Source organism: Heliangelus exortis, chromosome 3, assembly GCF_036169615.1.
Source record: "Heliangelus exortis chromosome 3, bHelExo1.hap1, whole genome shotgun sequence".
NCBI classification, from domain to species: Eukaryota; Metazoa; Chordata; class Aves; order Apodiformes; family Trochilidae; genus Heliangelus; species Heliangelus exortis.
In genome coordinates this window covers 111,596,356-111,609,095 of record NC_092424.1, presented here as the reverse complement: position 1 = coordinate 111,609,095, position 12,740 = coordinate 111,596,356, and the positions used below count along the sequence as shown (strand labels likewise).

Below are 12,740 nucleotides of genomic sequence, written 5' to 3'. Positions count from 1 at the left end.
GAATTTGGTGTAAACACACTGTCCTGCTTGCTGTGTTACTGCTTGTGGTTTCTAAGGATATTTTGCTTTTCCCAAAGGTTTAATATTCTGCAGGAAAGCCTCATCAAACTGGTGGAAGCTTGCAATGACCAGTCCCACAACATGGACCGCTGGCTCAGTAAACTGGAAGCTTCCAACTGGCTGACTCACATCAAGGAGATCCTGACTGCAGCTTGTCTGGCTGCTCAGTGCATTGATAGGTAAATCTTTTTCAGAAAGCCTTGAGTTCCTCATTCCCCAGTCACAGGCTGCTTCTTAAATGGCTCCATTTCCACTTGAAGTGTTAGTAAGGACCACTGCCAGCTGGCTGGATGGTATCCATGGAAGATACTGGCTCATCATGGTTAAGGAATGTTCCTCCAGTATATCATGTTTGCATTTTTAGAAGTAAAAGCCTGAGGGAGGAAATCTTGGCTAAGAATAGGTATTAGGTCATCTGGTGAAGGTAAATTCCCATGTTTGATGCAACCAGTCTTAATTTAGTTTTATTGAAGGTATAGGTTAGAATGCACCCATCTGAAATGCTGTTTGGTAGCATAGTGAAAAAACAGAGGGCTGTTTTTTTTTTTAAAAAGCCCTCTTATTTCAGTTTTCTCACTCCTAGAGCTTCAGCAATGGTATTTCCTTCTTATCCCCAAGAATTGGCCCAGTGCTTTTTCCTCTTGAAATTTTTATCCTCATAATCCTTATCTAAGCAATCCTGTTCATCCCTTCTAAGTGCTTGTGACCTCTTTTAACCTGACATTTCTATAATAAATACTGCTGACCTGGCTACCTTGTCTTCAGACCTCAGGCTGGAGAGCAAAAGCTTAGCTGTCAGCTGCCAGGGTTTGTAAGAGCAAATGCAGAGGTCGAAATTTTTTTATTTTTATTTTTTGTGGCTATGAGAGGGGAAAGTCCTCAAAACTCAGGAAAAAAACTTAGGTTTTCATACTAACTGGGGAATGTTCTGCAGATACACAAGTAGGCTGAAATGCAGTCTGACACAACAGCATTGCTGCACTGAAAGATGAGCTGCTGTGCTTTTTAAAAGCACTGACAGTGCCTGGTTGGTTACTGACTGTGCCCTCAAAGGATTGGTTCTGATCAATACTTTTTTATCTGTAATTCTTTCCTGCATGTGTGTAACAGGAAAGATCAGTGACGAAACTCTTCTGCCTTGTTGGGACAGTGGACAATTTCATAATTTTTTAACATCAGCTTGGCTTTTTTTCTGTTTACCTGAAGCTGTGGCAGGCCAGCACAGCCTTGGTGCCTGACCCCACTTCATTCAGACCCTGGAGATTGTAGCTGAGCTGACAGGGATGGTTCAGTTCTATTGGCTGCAGGGAGGGAATGGTTAGGGACAGCTCTTGGATCATCTTAAAAGGCCCAGGGGCAGAAAGGTGGAAGGTGAAAATGGCATTATCCTGGTGTGCCCCACTTTGGGAAGTGCACAGTTAGCCTTGGCAGTCATGCTTGGCTGTTAAGCAGCCTCTTTATCAGCCACTGCCTGGAGAGGAGGAGAGAAAGGATCTGAAAATTATCTGTATTGTAGAGGCACTGGGTTTCTTTTAGGACTACAAGCAAAGATGTTGCAGTGTTGAAGGAATAGATTTTTATGCTTTTTGCTTCAGAAAGCAAGCAATGTCTGCAGGGTTTCTTGTGTTGTAGATTGATCTTTCTTACCCAAGCTTTGCTGCTTACCTTGGATCTCTGCACAGAAAAAAATTCAGCCTGCAGTTCATCTCCTTTCTGGGTGCAAGGACATTGGCAGAAGTGAAATACTGGGTAAAGGTTTGGGAAGAATGAGGAAATTTAATGCCATTTAATACCATCTAGTCCTTCCTTCAGGAGCACGGGGATGAGATTCTGATATTGTAACCAAACACAGCCTGGGATGGAGGAAGAGGTGAGGGGAATCAGCTGTCCTGGAGTGAAGGGCCCCCAGCAATGAGTAAAACCTTCCTACCCCAAACTCTCTGAGCCCCCTCTGCTCCTCACATTGTTCTGCTGATTCACTTGTGCTGGCTGGTGAGTGAGAAGCCTTTGTGCTTGGCTCTTTGACAAGCTTCCTTGCTCAGCACAGTAACTCTGCTGCCTTCCTGGAGGCCAAGCTTCTACCTTTTCTTCCATTCTGTCTCCTGAACTGGCTGATTTTTCTTGCAGTAAAAGCCCAAATGGAATTAAACCCAGGTTTGAACAAAAATCTCATAGAATGGTGTTGCAGAGCATCTGGGGGTATGGTATGTCTTCAGTGCAGTGCTTAGGGCAAGATTTCAGAGTACTTAGCAAAACCAGTCAATGGCAGGAGCAAATTTAAAGATGGATTTCCATGCTATGAGTCAAAGGATTACCAGTTAAAAGTAGTCAGCACCCACAAAAGAGATCTTGCTGCACATCTTTGGTCAACACCAGAAGGTGAACAATAGCCAGCAGTGAGAGCTCACAGCCCTGGAACCAGCCAGGGTCAGGCAGGGGATTGTCCCCCTCTGCTCTGCTCTGCTCTGGGGAGAACCCCCTGGGTGCTGGGTCCAGCTCTGGGGTCCCCAGCACAAGAAGGACCTGGAGATGTTGGGGTGAGTCCAGAGGAGGCCACAGATTGAATCAGAGGGCTGGAGCAGCTCTGTTCTGGAGCCAGGATGAGAGTTGGGGTTGTTCAGCCTGGAGAAGAGGAGGCTCCAGGGAAACCTTAGAGCACCTGAAGGGGCTCCAGGAAAGCTGGGGAGGGACTTTGGACGGGTTTTGGAAGGGTTTCCAGCTGAAAGAGGGGAGATAGAGATCTTGGGAAGAAATACTTTCATTTCAGGGTGGTGGGACCCTGGCCCAGGTTTCCCAGAGAAGCTGTGGCTGCCCCATCCCTGGCAGTGTCTCAGCCCAGGTTGGATGGGGCTTGGAGCACCCTGGGCTGTGGGAGGTGTCCCTGACCATGGCAGGGGGTTGGAACTGGATGAGCTTTAAGGTCCCTTCCAACCCAAACCAGCCTGTGGTTCTATGAACTTTGCAGAGGTTCTGGCTTTCCAGAAATCTCAGCCAGAACCTAAGTGAGGCAGAGCTGTTCCAAGTGGTGCTGAGGATTCAGGTGGAGAAGGAGGATTCAGGTGTTGTGCTTCTATGCAGAGTTAATTTATGAGGGAGAAGAAGTGGTAAAGGGCCAGCAAAACCTCAGCACTGTCAGGATAGAAACACCGGTGTCCACAGGATGTGTTGGTATCCACTGGGATGCATATGTCCTTGGGATGTGTTCTACTATTCAGACTCTTTCCCTTTCCACCTTTTTTTCTTAGGGAAGGTGCTTCAGTGTTAGTCCATGGGACTGAAGGAACTGATTCAACACTCCAGGTAACTTCTCTGGCACAAATTATCTTGGATCCGAGGTGCAGGACCATACGTGGCTTTGAATCTCTTGTTGTGAGGGAGTGGCTACAGGTAAGAAATGCCCATGAATAAAACCTTTTTCCATTGGCATTTGTTTAGAGAAATAGCCAGAGAGGCAGCAGACAGCTTGGGCTTTGTTGCAGCCCTGCTTAATGTTGAGTGGCTTTTGTCCTACGAGCACCACCATTAACTGAGTCATTTGTACTTCTGGCACTCCGTGGGGCCTCTGCCTCATGTAGTACCTTTTTGTGGCTTTGGGAAACTTTCTGGTTCATGTGTTCAGGTTGAACATCTCTTTAATGAGCACTGTGCAGGCTAAAGCCTTAGTTCTACTCATTGTAGTTCTGCCCTTTGTAGCTCTGCCCCTTGTAGCCCTGCTCCTTGTAGCCCTGCCCCTTGTAGCCCTGCCCCTTGTAGCCCTGCCCCTTGTAGCCCTGCCCCTTGTAGCCCTGCCCCTTGTAGCCCTGCTCCTTGTAGCCCTGCTCCTTGTAGCCCTGCCCCTTGTAGCCCTGCCCCTTGTAGCCCTGCTCCCCCTAGCCCTGCCCCTTGTAGCCCTGCTCCTTGTAGCCCTGCCCCTTGTAGCCCTGCCCCTTGTAGCTCTGCCCCTTGTAGCCCTGCCCCTTGTAGCCCTGCCCCTTGTAGCCCTGCTCCCTGTAGCCCTGCCCCTTGTAGCCCTGCTCCTTGTAGCCCTGCTCCTTGTAGCTCTACTCCTTGTAGCCCTGCTCCTTGTAGCCCTGCTCCCTGTAGCCCTGCCCCTTGTAGCCCTGCTCCTTGTAGCCCTGCTCCCTGTAGCCCTGCCCCTTGTAGCCCTGCTCCCTGTAGCTCTGCCCCTTGTAGCCCTGCCCCTTGTAGCCCTGCTCCTTGTAGCCCTGCTCCCTGTAGCTCTGCCCCTTGTAGCCCTGCTCCCTGTAGCCCTGCCCCTTGTAGCCCTGCCCCTTGTAGCCCTGCCCCTTGTAGCCCTGCCCCTTGTAGCCCTGCTCCCTGTAGCCCTGCCCCTTGTAGCCCTGCTCCCTGTAGCCCTGCTCCTTGTAGCTCTGCCCCTTGTAGCCCTGCCCCTTGTAGCCCTGCTCCCTGTAGCCCTGCCCCTTGTAGCCCTGCCCCTTGTAGCCCTGCTCCCTGTAGCCCTGCCCCTTGTAGCCCTGCCCCTTGTAGCCCTGCCCCTTGTAGCCCTGCTCCCTGTAGCCCTGCCCCTTGTAGCCCTGCCCCTTGTAGCTCTGCCCCTTGTAGCCCTGCTCCCTGTAGCCCTGCCCCTTGTAGCCCTGCCCCTTGTAGCCCTGCCCCTTGTAGCCCTGCTCCCTGTAGCCCTGCCCCTTGTAGCCCTGCTCCTTGTAGCCCTGCTCCTTGTAGCCCTGCTCCCTGTAGCCCTGCTCCCTGTAGCCCTGCCCCTTGTAGCCCTGCTCCCTGTAGCCCTGCTCCCTGTAGCCCTGCTCCCTGTAGCCCTGCTCCCTGTAGCCCTGCTCCCTGTAGCTCTGCCCCTTGTAGCTCTGCTTGTTGTACCCACACAACTAAAACCCTCAGCCTGCTCCTTCAGTGAACCTAACACCAGTTCATTCTTGGCAATCTCTGTCCAAATATAAGGCCTGGAAAAGACAACCAAGTCACCCAAAGCTGCTAAAAGTTTTTTACTGGCTGCTTGATGAAAAAACAGTTGTAAGAAAGAATAAGTAACATAGCTGCAATGGACAGGGTTGGCTCTGAAGTAATTTTTGCTGCCTGTACTCAACGGTTTTGTGCCTGATGTGCTCTCTGCTCTCACCTCTAGGCTGGGCACCCCTTCCAGCAACGCTGTGCCCAATCAGCCTATTCAAACAGCAAGCAGAAATGGGAGGCCCCAGTGTTTCTCCTCTTTTTGGACTGCGTGTGGCAAATCCTTCGACAGTTCCCTTGCTCTTTTGAATTCAACGAGCACTTCCTCATCATGCTCTTTGAACACGCCTACGCCTCACAGTTTGGGACTTTCCTGGGGAATAACGAAAGCGAAAGGTTGGTGGGGATCCTTGCTTCAAAGCCTGTGAAATCCTGGTTGGTATCTGACAAAAACACAAAGTCTCTTGGTCTGAAGAAGGGTGGAGGGAGCTTGGTGTGGTCTCCATCAGCACGGGGGAGCTCGCGGTGCAGTTGTGTGGTTTGCTGCGGTGGGAGGAAGCTTGGAGTCAGAGACTCATGGAATGGTTTGGGTTGGAAGGGACCTTAAAGCTCACCCAGTTCCAACCCCCTGCATGGTCAGGGACACCTCCCCCAGCCCAGGGTGCTCCAAGCCCCATCCAACCTGGGCTGAGACACTGCCAGGGATGGGGCAGCCACAGCTTCTCTGGGCAACCTGTTCCAGACTCTCACCACCCTGAAATGAAAGTATTTCTTCCTAATGTCCAACCTGAATCTCCCCTCTTCCAAGTTTTAAACCATTTCCCTTTGTTCTTACACTACACACCTCTGTATAAAAGCCCAGCTTTCTTGTAGGCCCCCTTCAGGTATTGGAAGGTTGCTCTAAGGTCAGCTTGCTCTAAGCTTGTCCCTTGTACAAGTGGGACATTGTAACTAAAGCAAGTTGTGGCTTGGTCAGGGAGTTTAATTGATCTTTCCCAGGTCCGAGCTAATACCTTAGGCTGTCTTTCCTGCTTCCCTGTTTGGCCTTGAAAATCTCCACCCATCACCAGTGGATATAGTGTCTTACACAGAAACTTGTCCCATAAAAAAAATGAACAGCAAGAGTTCAACAGCAACCTGAGTCATAGCTGTGGGAAGCAAACTTGTCCACACAGGCCTTGAGGAGAAGGTCAAGACAGACAGAGGCCAAAGCTGGAAAGTCTGGTTTTTAACTCACAGGGAAGAACATGACTCTGGTGGTCCTGACACCCCCAGGAAAGGAAAGCTTTGGGTTTTGCACCATATGTTAACTGTTGAAAGTGGAAAGCATGGAAGATGTTCTTTCAGAAGGATCTTTCTCATAGTTACACCTTGGCAAAAGCTTTACTTGTTTGGCTCTGAGCACCACACTTAGGTTTGAGGTCTTTTTGGCCATCCAGTAGTACAACAGAAGGACCAAAATGCCTCTAGTTGTAACCTGTGACTTTGAGAAGGGTGATTGCACTGGCTGAGGTTCTGAGCAAACACTGTGAACTCCCAGGTGGTAGATGCTCATGCAACTTCCTAAAGAAGCAGACAAGACTGCATTCTGCTGGAGTCTGCCTTGCTGGGGTGAATAGGTCTGTGTTTTGAGGTTTTTTTTTTCACAAGCTTGTGGTGGTGAAGGTTCTTGAGCAGACCCACACCCAACTTCTGAATCCTGGGCTGGGTTAGATGCTGTGCTGCAGCAGTGGGGCAGCTCCAGGCATGCCCTGAGTAAAGCTGCTGGGAGCAGTAAACAGGGTGGAACCCAGGAAGAGGAGGATGGGGACCCTCCCATGGCCAGAGAGGTTTGGATTCCTGTTTTGAATTTGGCAGCTCTGCCCTCAGGACTTTTGACTCCAGCAAGACCAGGTCTGGTGGTCTTTGCTACACTGAGTGAGCAGAAAGGAAAAACAGAGCTGATGTTACAGATAAGGAAAGCAATTAAACCATCCTATAACCCTCTCTGTGCTTGAAGTAGTCTTTGCTTAAGAAGGGACTTTTCTGTTCTCTGCTGAACTGGTTATCTTCAAAACCCAGTGAGACTTGAAACCAATAAAATGAAATTTGAAAGAGAATTGAATGTTACATGTAATAACCTGCCTGTCACATCTCAATACCTCAGCCTGTGAACACAGGAAATGTTTGAAGTCTGATGTTAAGCTTGTTGCTGCCTGAAGTGTTCACAGAGAATCTCCTGCCCTGGGGGGTGCAGTTTGGTTTGCCAGTGCCTGCAGGATCAGGTTTGCCAGAGTTTAAGGACTGGAGACCTCTGTGTATCTCCTGGGAGGTGGGTTTGACCCAGGAGAGGGTCACTGCTATCTCCCTGTCTTGGGATGCTTCCTGCCACCAGAGGGACCTCATCAGATGTATCCATGGCACAATTCCAACCCTAACAGTGCTGGGATGTGCTCTGGGAACTGCACTGCCCTCCTGCCCTGCTGCAGTCCTGCTTCTCCACCAGCTCCATCTTAAACCAGGATTGCAATCCCTTTCCCTGGCAGTCGAACCACTCTGGGCAGGTGACAGAAGGCAGTAAGCTGGCTACCAACTTACCACTGTTATCTCCTTATCTTTTCTTTGAAATTAATTGTAATCACCCAGGTTGTGTAAATTCCTTCAGGTTCACAGTCTGTGCTGTGCTGGTGAGAGGTATTGAAGGGATTAGCCTGAGTTGTCTGGGCTTAGTAGCACATGGGAAAGCTTGAGGCATTCTAAGCTGCAGGGTTCTGGCAAAACAGAGTTAATCTTTACAGTCTAAAAGTGAAAGCTGACTTGTTCCTCTGGGTTTGTTAGGTCTAAACTGAAGCTGCCACAAAAGACCATGTCCCTGTGGTCCTGGGTGAACAGGTCTGAAGAGCTGAGCAAATTCCAGAATCCTCTTTTTGAAGCCAACAGCCTTGTCATCTGGCCTTCTGTTGCCCCACAGAGCCTGCAGCTCTGGGAAGGTAAGCCAGGTTTGGTTTATTTCTGTTACAGGCACTTATTTATTTTGTGCCTAGTTGTAAAGCTTCTGAAGTGCTCACTCCTGTTGCTTCTGCTGTCTCAGCTGATGGTAATCTCACTCCTTTTGAAATATTTTTGGCATGTGCCTTCCCTGGAGGCATAATGCTTTCTCCTTCTAAGGTTTCATAGAATCATAGAATTGGCTGGGTTGGAAGGGACCTCAGAGCTCATCAAGTCCAACCCTTGATCCACTCCCCCCGTGGTTCCCAGCCCATGGCACTGAGTGCCACATCCAGGCTCTTTTGAAATATCTCCAGGGATGGAGAATCCACCCCTTCCCTGGGCAGCCCATTCCAATGGCTGATCACCCTCTCCAGAAAGAAATTCTTTCTAATGTCCAACCTAAACCTCCCCTGGCACAACTTGAGACCTCTTGTGCTCTCTTGTCTTGCTGAGAGTTGCCTGGGAAAAGAGCCCAACCCCCCCCTGGCTCCAACCTCCTTTCAGGGAGTTGCAGAGAGTGATGAGGTCTCCCCTGAGCCTCCTCTTCTCCAGCCTCAACACCCCCAGCTCCCTCAGCCCTTCCTCACAGCACTTGTGCTGGATCCCTTCCCAGCCTCCTTGCTCTTCTCTGGACCTGCTCCAGCACCTCAAGCTCCTTCCTGAGCTGAGGGGCCCAGAACTGGACACAGGACTCAAGCTGTGGCCTCCCCAGAGCTGAGCACAGGGGCAGAATCCCTTCCCTGGACCTGCTGGCCACGCTCTTCCTGACACAGCCCAGGATGCCATTGGCCTTCTTGGCCACCTGGGCACACTGCTGGCTCATGTTCAGCTTCCTGGCAATCCAGACTCCCAGGTCCCTTTCTGCCACTCTGTGCCCAGCCTGGAGCTCCCCATGGGGTTGTTGTGGCCAAAGTGCAGGACCCAGCACTTGGAATGTTGAACCTCATCCCGTTGGGATCAGTTTGGTGTCATGCTGCTCTTTGCCAGGGAGCCTGCCCAGTACCATTGAAATTACTAGCACAAGATTTCTGTTGATACAGCCAAATCTCTAGATTTAATGAATTTTGCCCATTATCAACCAAATCTTTCTCCACTACCAAGTGGGTTGGCCAGGATAATCTGTGCAGTAGGCTCCCTGCTGCAGGAACTTTGTCTGTCCTATGGATACTGAAGTGTTAATTACAGTGAAGCAAGCCAGGTGCAGACTGAATATGGATTGGCCTGATCAGGAGGTAAAAGGAATTTAAACCCCTCGTATTTTATTTATTAAAGTTGTTTAATAGAACTGTGAACTCGGAGAGGAGGATCAGTATTTCTGAAGGCTGTTTATGAGAGAGGGAAAGGTAAAAGACATAAACTGTATGCATAGTACTTGAGAGCTGATGGAATAAGGATAATGTTTCCTCCTTGTAACAAAACCCCCCTTCTGATTCCTGCTGTCTCTGGGTTTTCAGGTGTCTTTCTTCGGTGGAACAGGCCCTCCAAGTTCATAGATGAAGCCCAGGAAGAAATGATCAGTATTATCAAATATAACAAAGAACTTCAGGCCAAGGTTAATGCACTGAGGAGGCAGCTGGCAGAGATGGAAACAGATGATATGATGCAGGAGAACCTGTGAGCTGGCAGAGCTTTGCCTCAGGTCATTCCTTTCCAGTCACCCCACACACACACCTTAACTTAAAGACTAAACATGGAAAGTGCATGTGTTGCAGAGCCCTCTGGGTACAGCTGACCCTCAGCCCTCCTGCTGCTCAAACCTTCACTTCACACTATGGATCTCCCTTTTTGGGAGGGATTTCTGGTTTGTTTACAGAAGATACACACAGCTGGGCACAGGGTCCTCTCTTGGCAGCTTTTCTGTCTCAAAATTGTGTCCAGTGTCAGCAGAAGCTGGAACTCTTTACCTTCACCCAACTGTATGGATGACCAAGATGAGCCAAGAGACAGGATGTTTCAAGTTTCTTTTGGACTTTTTTTTGGGTTTTGCTGAGCTCTCCAAACACTCAGCAGGATTAAAATACCAAGTTATGTACAGAGAGGTAAAGGCATTAAGTGTGAAAGCACCTTTTTCTCTCCAAGAGTGAGGCAGCTTTAGTTCTTTAGTTTCCTAGGAAAGGTAGAAAATGGTATAATCTAACTACAGGTTCTACCAGTCAATGTGTTACTCTCAGCCTTCACTTCTAACACTTGTTTGGGGGTTTTTGTGTGTAAGCATTGGCTTGGGAGCATTAAGTTGAACATCAAACCAGAGTAAGACATTACAGTGCAATACAGAACTGAAGTAGAGATTCTGCTGCTAATGTTTAAGCCATGGCCTTCAGGTGGAATTGCTCTTCATGAACAAATATTTCCTAAGGAATTAATTTATATTTTTAAGTCTACCTGGAAAACAAAAAGGTTAAGAACTTGGTGGAGGTGTTCAAGAGTGGCTTGGAGCTGTCCTTTTAACCAGAGCCAAGCTCTCCTCTTAAAACCTGGGACTGTGCTGGCTGGTTTTGTACATTTGAACAGGTTCACAGCATTGTGAGGATGCAAGATGCAGCCCTTAAATCTACAGCTCAACAAAACACTCTTGCTCCACCTGGTGCAGTTTTTCCTCTCATGCTTTTACTGCACATTTTGTGAAGCATCAAAAGCAGAACTTGAGAGTGAAGATGATCTCACATACCAGGTAGCTGCTGGAAATTGGGGCTGTCACACTACAAAAGTGCTAATAGTTTAGATCATTTATAGCTGCTTAAAAGCTTTAGGGATAAACTTTTTCGTGCTTTTTTTATGAAAGCAGAGTTTTTCCTAAAGGTTTTTGGTGGGTTTTTTTTTTTTTTTTCCTCCTTAAAAAACAAAAAAGTGTCTGAAATACTAACTCACCTAGTCACTTGTTCAGCTTTATTCCATTGGCAGCTCCATGTGACTGAGAAGATATGAATTAACAACAGCACACATGGCTGAGATTACTTGGAAAGGTGTTTGCTCTTAGCCCCTTTCTGCTGAGATGGAGGGAGCTGCTTTAGGTCAGGGTTGATCTCTTTGGAAGCTGTTGAGCTTCCATGGCAATTTATGCTGGTTTGGAATGAAGCTGCCTTTATTTAAAAGCCCCTCCACCTAAAGATAGATGGATGGATGGATGTGGAGGATTATTTTCTTCTTGAGTTACCTAAACTTAGTCCTAAAGTCATCTGGCTTAAACAACAAAAAAGATCCCTTTGAGCTGTTATTCACTTGAAGCAAAAGAATAACTCCCCCTACTTACAGTCCCACTTCCTGTTCAGGTTTGGAGAGGGACACTCCTGTTCACTAAAATCTGACACAGGGAGTGCTTCTCAGGGGGGCTGATGAGCTCTCCTGCCTCACAGGGGTGGCACAAGTTGGCTGTGCCTTCCTCTCACCTCCAAGCATTGGCTTCTGGAGCTGCCTTCTGGGTAAATTGCAAATGTAAACCCTTAAAATGGTTGCTCACCCTTTAAAATAATGTCTGTGGCTTCTGCACCTGCCTGGATGTTGCCACCTTGGCCAATTCAGAATTTCTACTCTGCATCTGAAACAGATTTGCCACTAGCCAGATGGGAAGGATTCAGCAAGCACTGTTTTCTCCATAAGAGACTCTACATAAAACACACTTCAAGGTTATGTAATTTCCCAACATAGTAATTACACATTGAGCTGAATAATAGAGAAGCAAAGAGGGTGGGTTTTGATCTAATTGCCTGCCTGCTCTTAGTCTCTCATGCAAACTGCAGGAAATTGGGTAACCAGCTGAGGCAGCCAAGAAAAAGCAGCAAATTCTCTCCAAGCTGGCATTTCACCCTCAGCTCATGTTTCAGGACCCAATCCACACTCAAGTGCTGGGTGCTTGCCTTGGAGGAGCAGAGTTGTGGGGGAAAAAACCTTCATGTCAAACTGGTACTATACTCCTGAGCAGCCACAGCAGCTTCTTCCCTGCTTCCTCTGCCCCTGCATCACCTGCAGACAGCTTAAGGAGGCTTAAGTTAACCTGCAAATAATCATCTTCCATGAGAACAACACCTGGAGCTGTCCTGCAAGGAATTATTGCACCTGATGGAGTTGAGAGCAAGATGTGTGGAGGCTCCTGCAGATCCTGGTGGGAGAAGACAATCCCCAAACCTCTTGTGTCAAGCTACTTGCATGTCCCCTTGTCCCACCTCCTCATTCCCAGGGCTTCCCAGGCTTTAGTCTGGTAGCCACTGGCTAACACACACCAGAGCACTCCAGTGCTTTGCTTCCCTGCTCCCCCACCCTATTTATTCACATATTTAATATTGATGAGCAGCTGGATTCCTCTTAGAGGGGGATTTCTGCTGGACTTTGCCCTGTGGAGTCACCAACACCTTGTCTGCAGGTTACCCTTCTCCTCCTGAGCTGTAAGTGCTGGGGCAGGGCTCAGCTTCAGCCTCACAGCCCTGGAGCCCCCCTGCTTCTGCTCTTTTGCACATAGCTGTTGATATAATAAGCTGGACACTGAGAGGCCCCTTCCTCAAATTTTGGGGCCAATCACTGCGGACACTCTGCCATTTACCAAAAAAAAAACAAAAAACCACAAAAAGAAGGGAAAAGGTACTCACTTGCACAGTTTTCATAAGGGAATGATATGGACCTTCAATGTTTTGATTGTATTTGATCAAACTCTTGAATGTGGCAACCAGTTGAAGTGCACTGTTGTCCATGTGGCAGATGATGCAACTGAAATTGCACTGTGCAGCATCTTGGCATCTCATGTATGCTTTGCTAAAGCCTCAGGAAGTGCTGTCGTGTACAGGTTCCTGGAGGAG

General features: G+C 48.5%; 1 protein-coding gene across 1 annotated transcript in view; it reads left to right on the top strand.

Moving 5' to 3' along the window:
• The window catches only part of MTMR9 (myotubularin related protein 9), a 34,990-nt gene extending 22,473 nt beyond the window's left edge, over positions 1-12,517 (top strand). The window contains exons 6-10 of the mRNA XM_071742198.1: positions 78-239; positions 3,306-3,447; positions 5,159-5,379; positions 7,801-7,952; positions 9,408-12,517. Of these exons, the coding sequence (XP_071598299.1) occupies positions 78-239; positions 3,306-3,447; positions 5,159-5,379; positions 7,801-7,952; positions 9,408-9,571 (841 nt within the window). The 3' untranslated portion in view covers positions 9,572-12,517. The remainder of the gene's footprint in view (positions 1-77; positions 240-3,305; positions 3,448-5,158; positions 5,380-7,800; positions 7,953-9,407) is intronic.
• Positions 12,518-12,740: the final 223 nt, after the last annotated feature.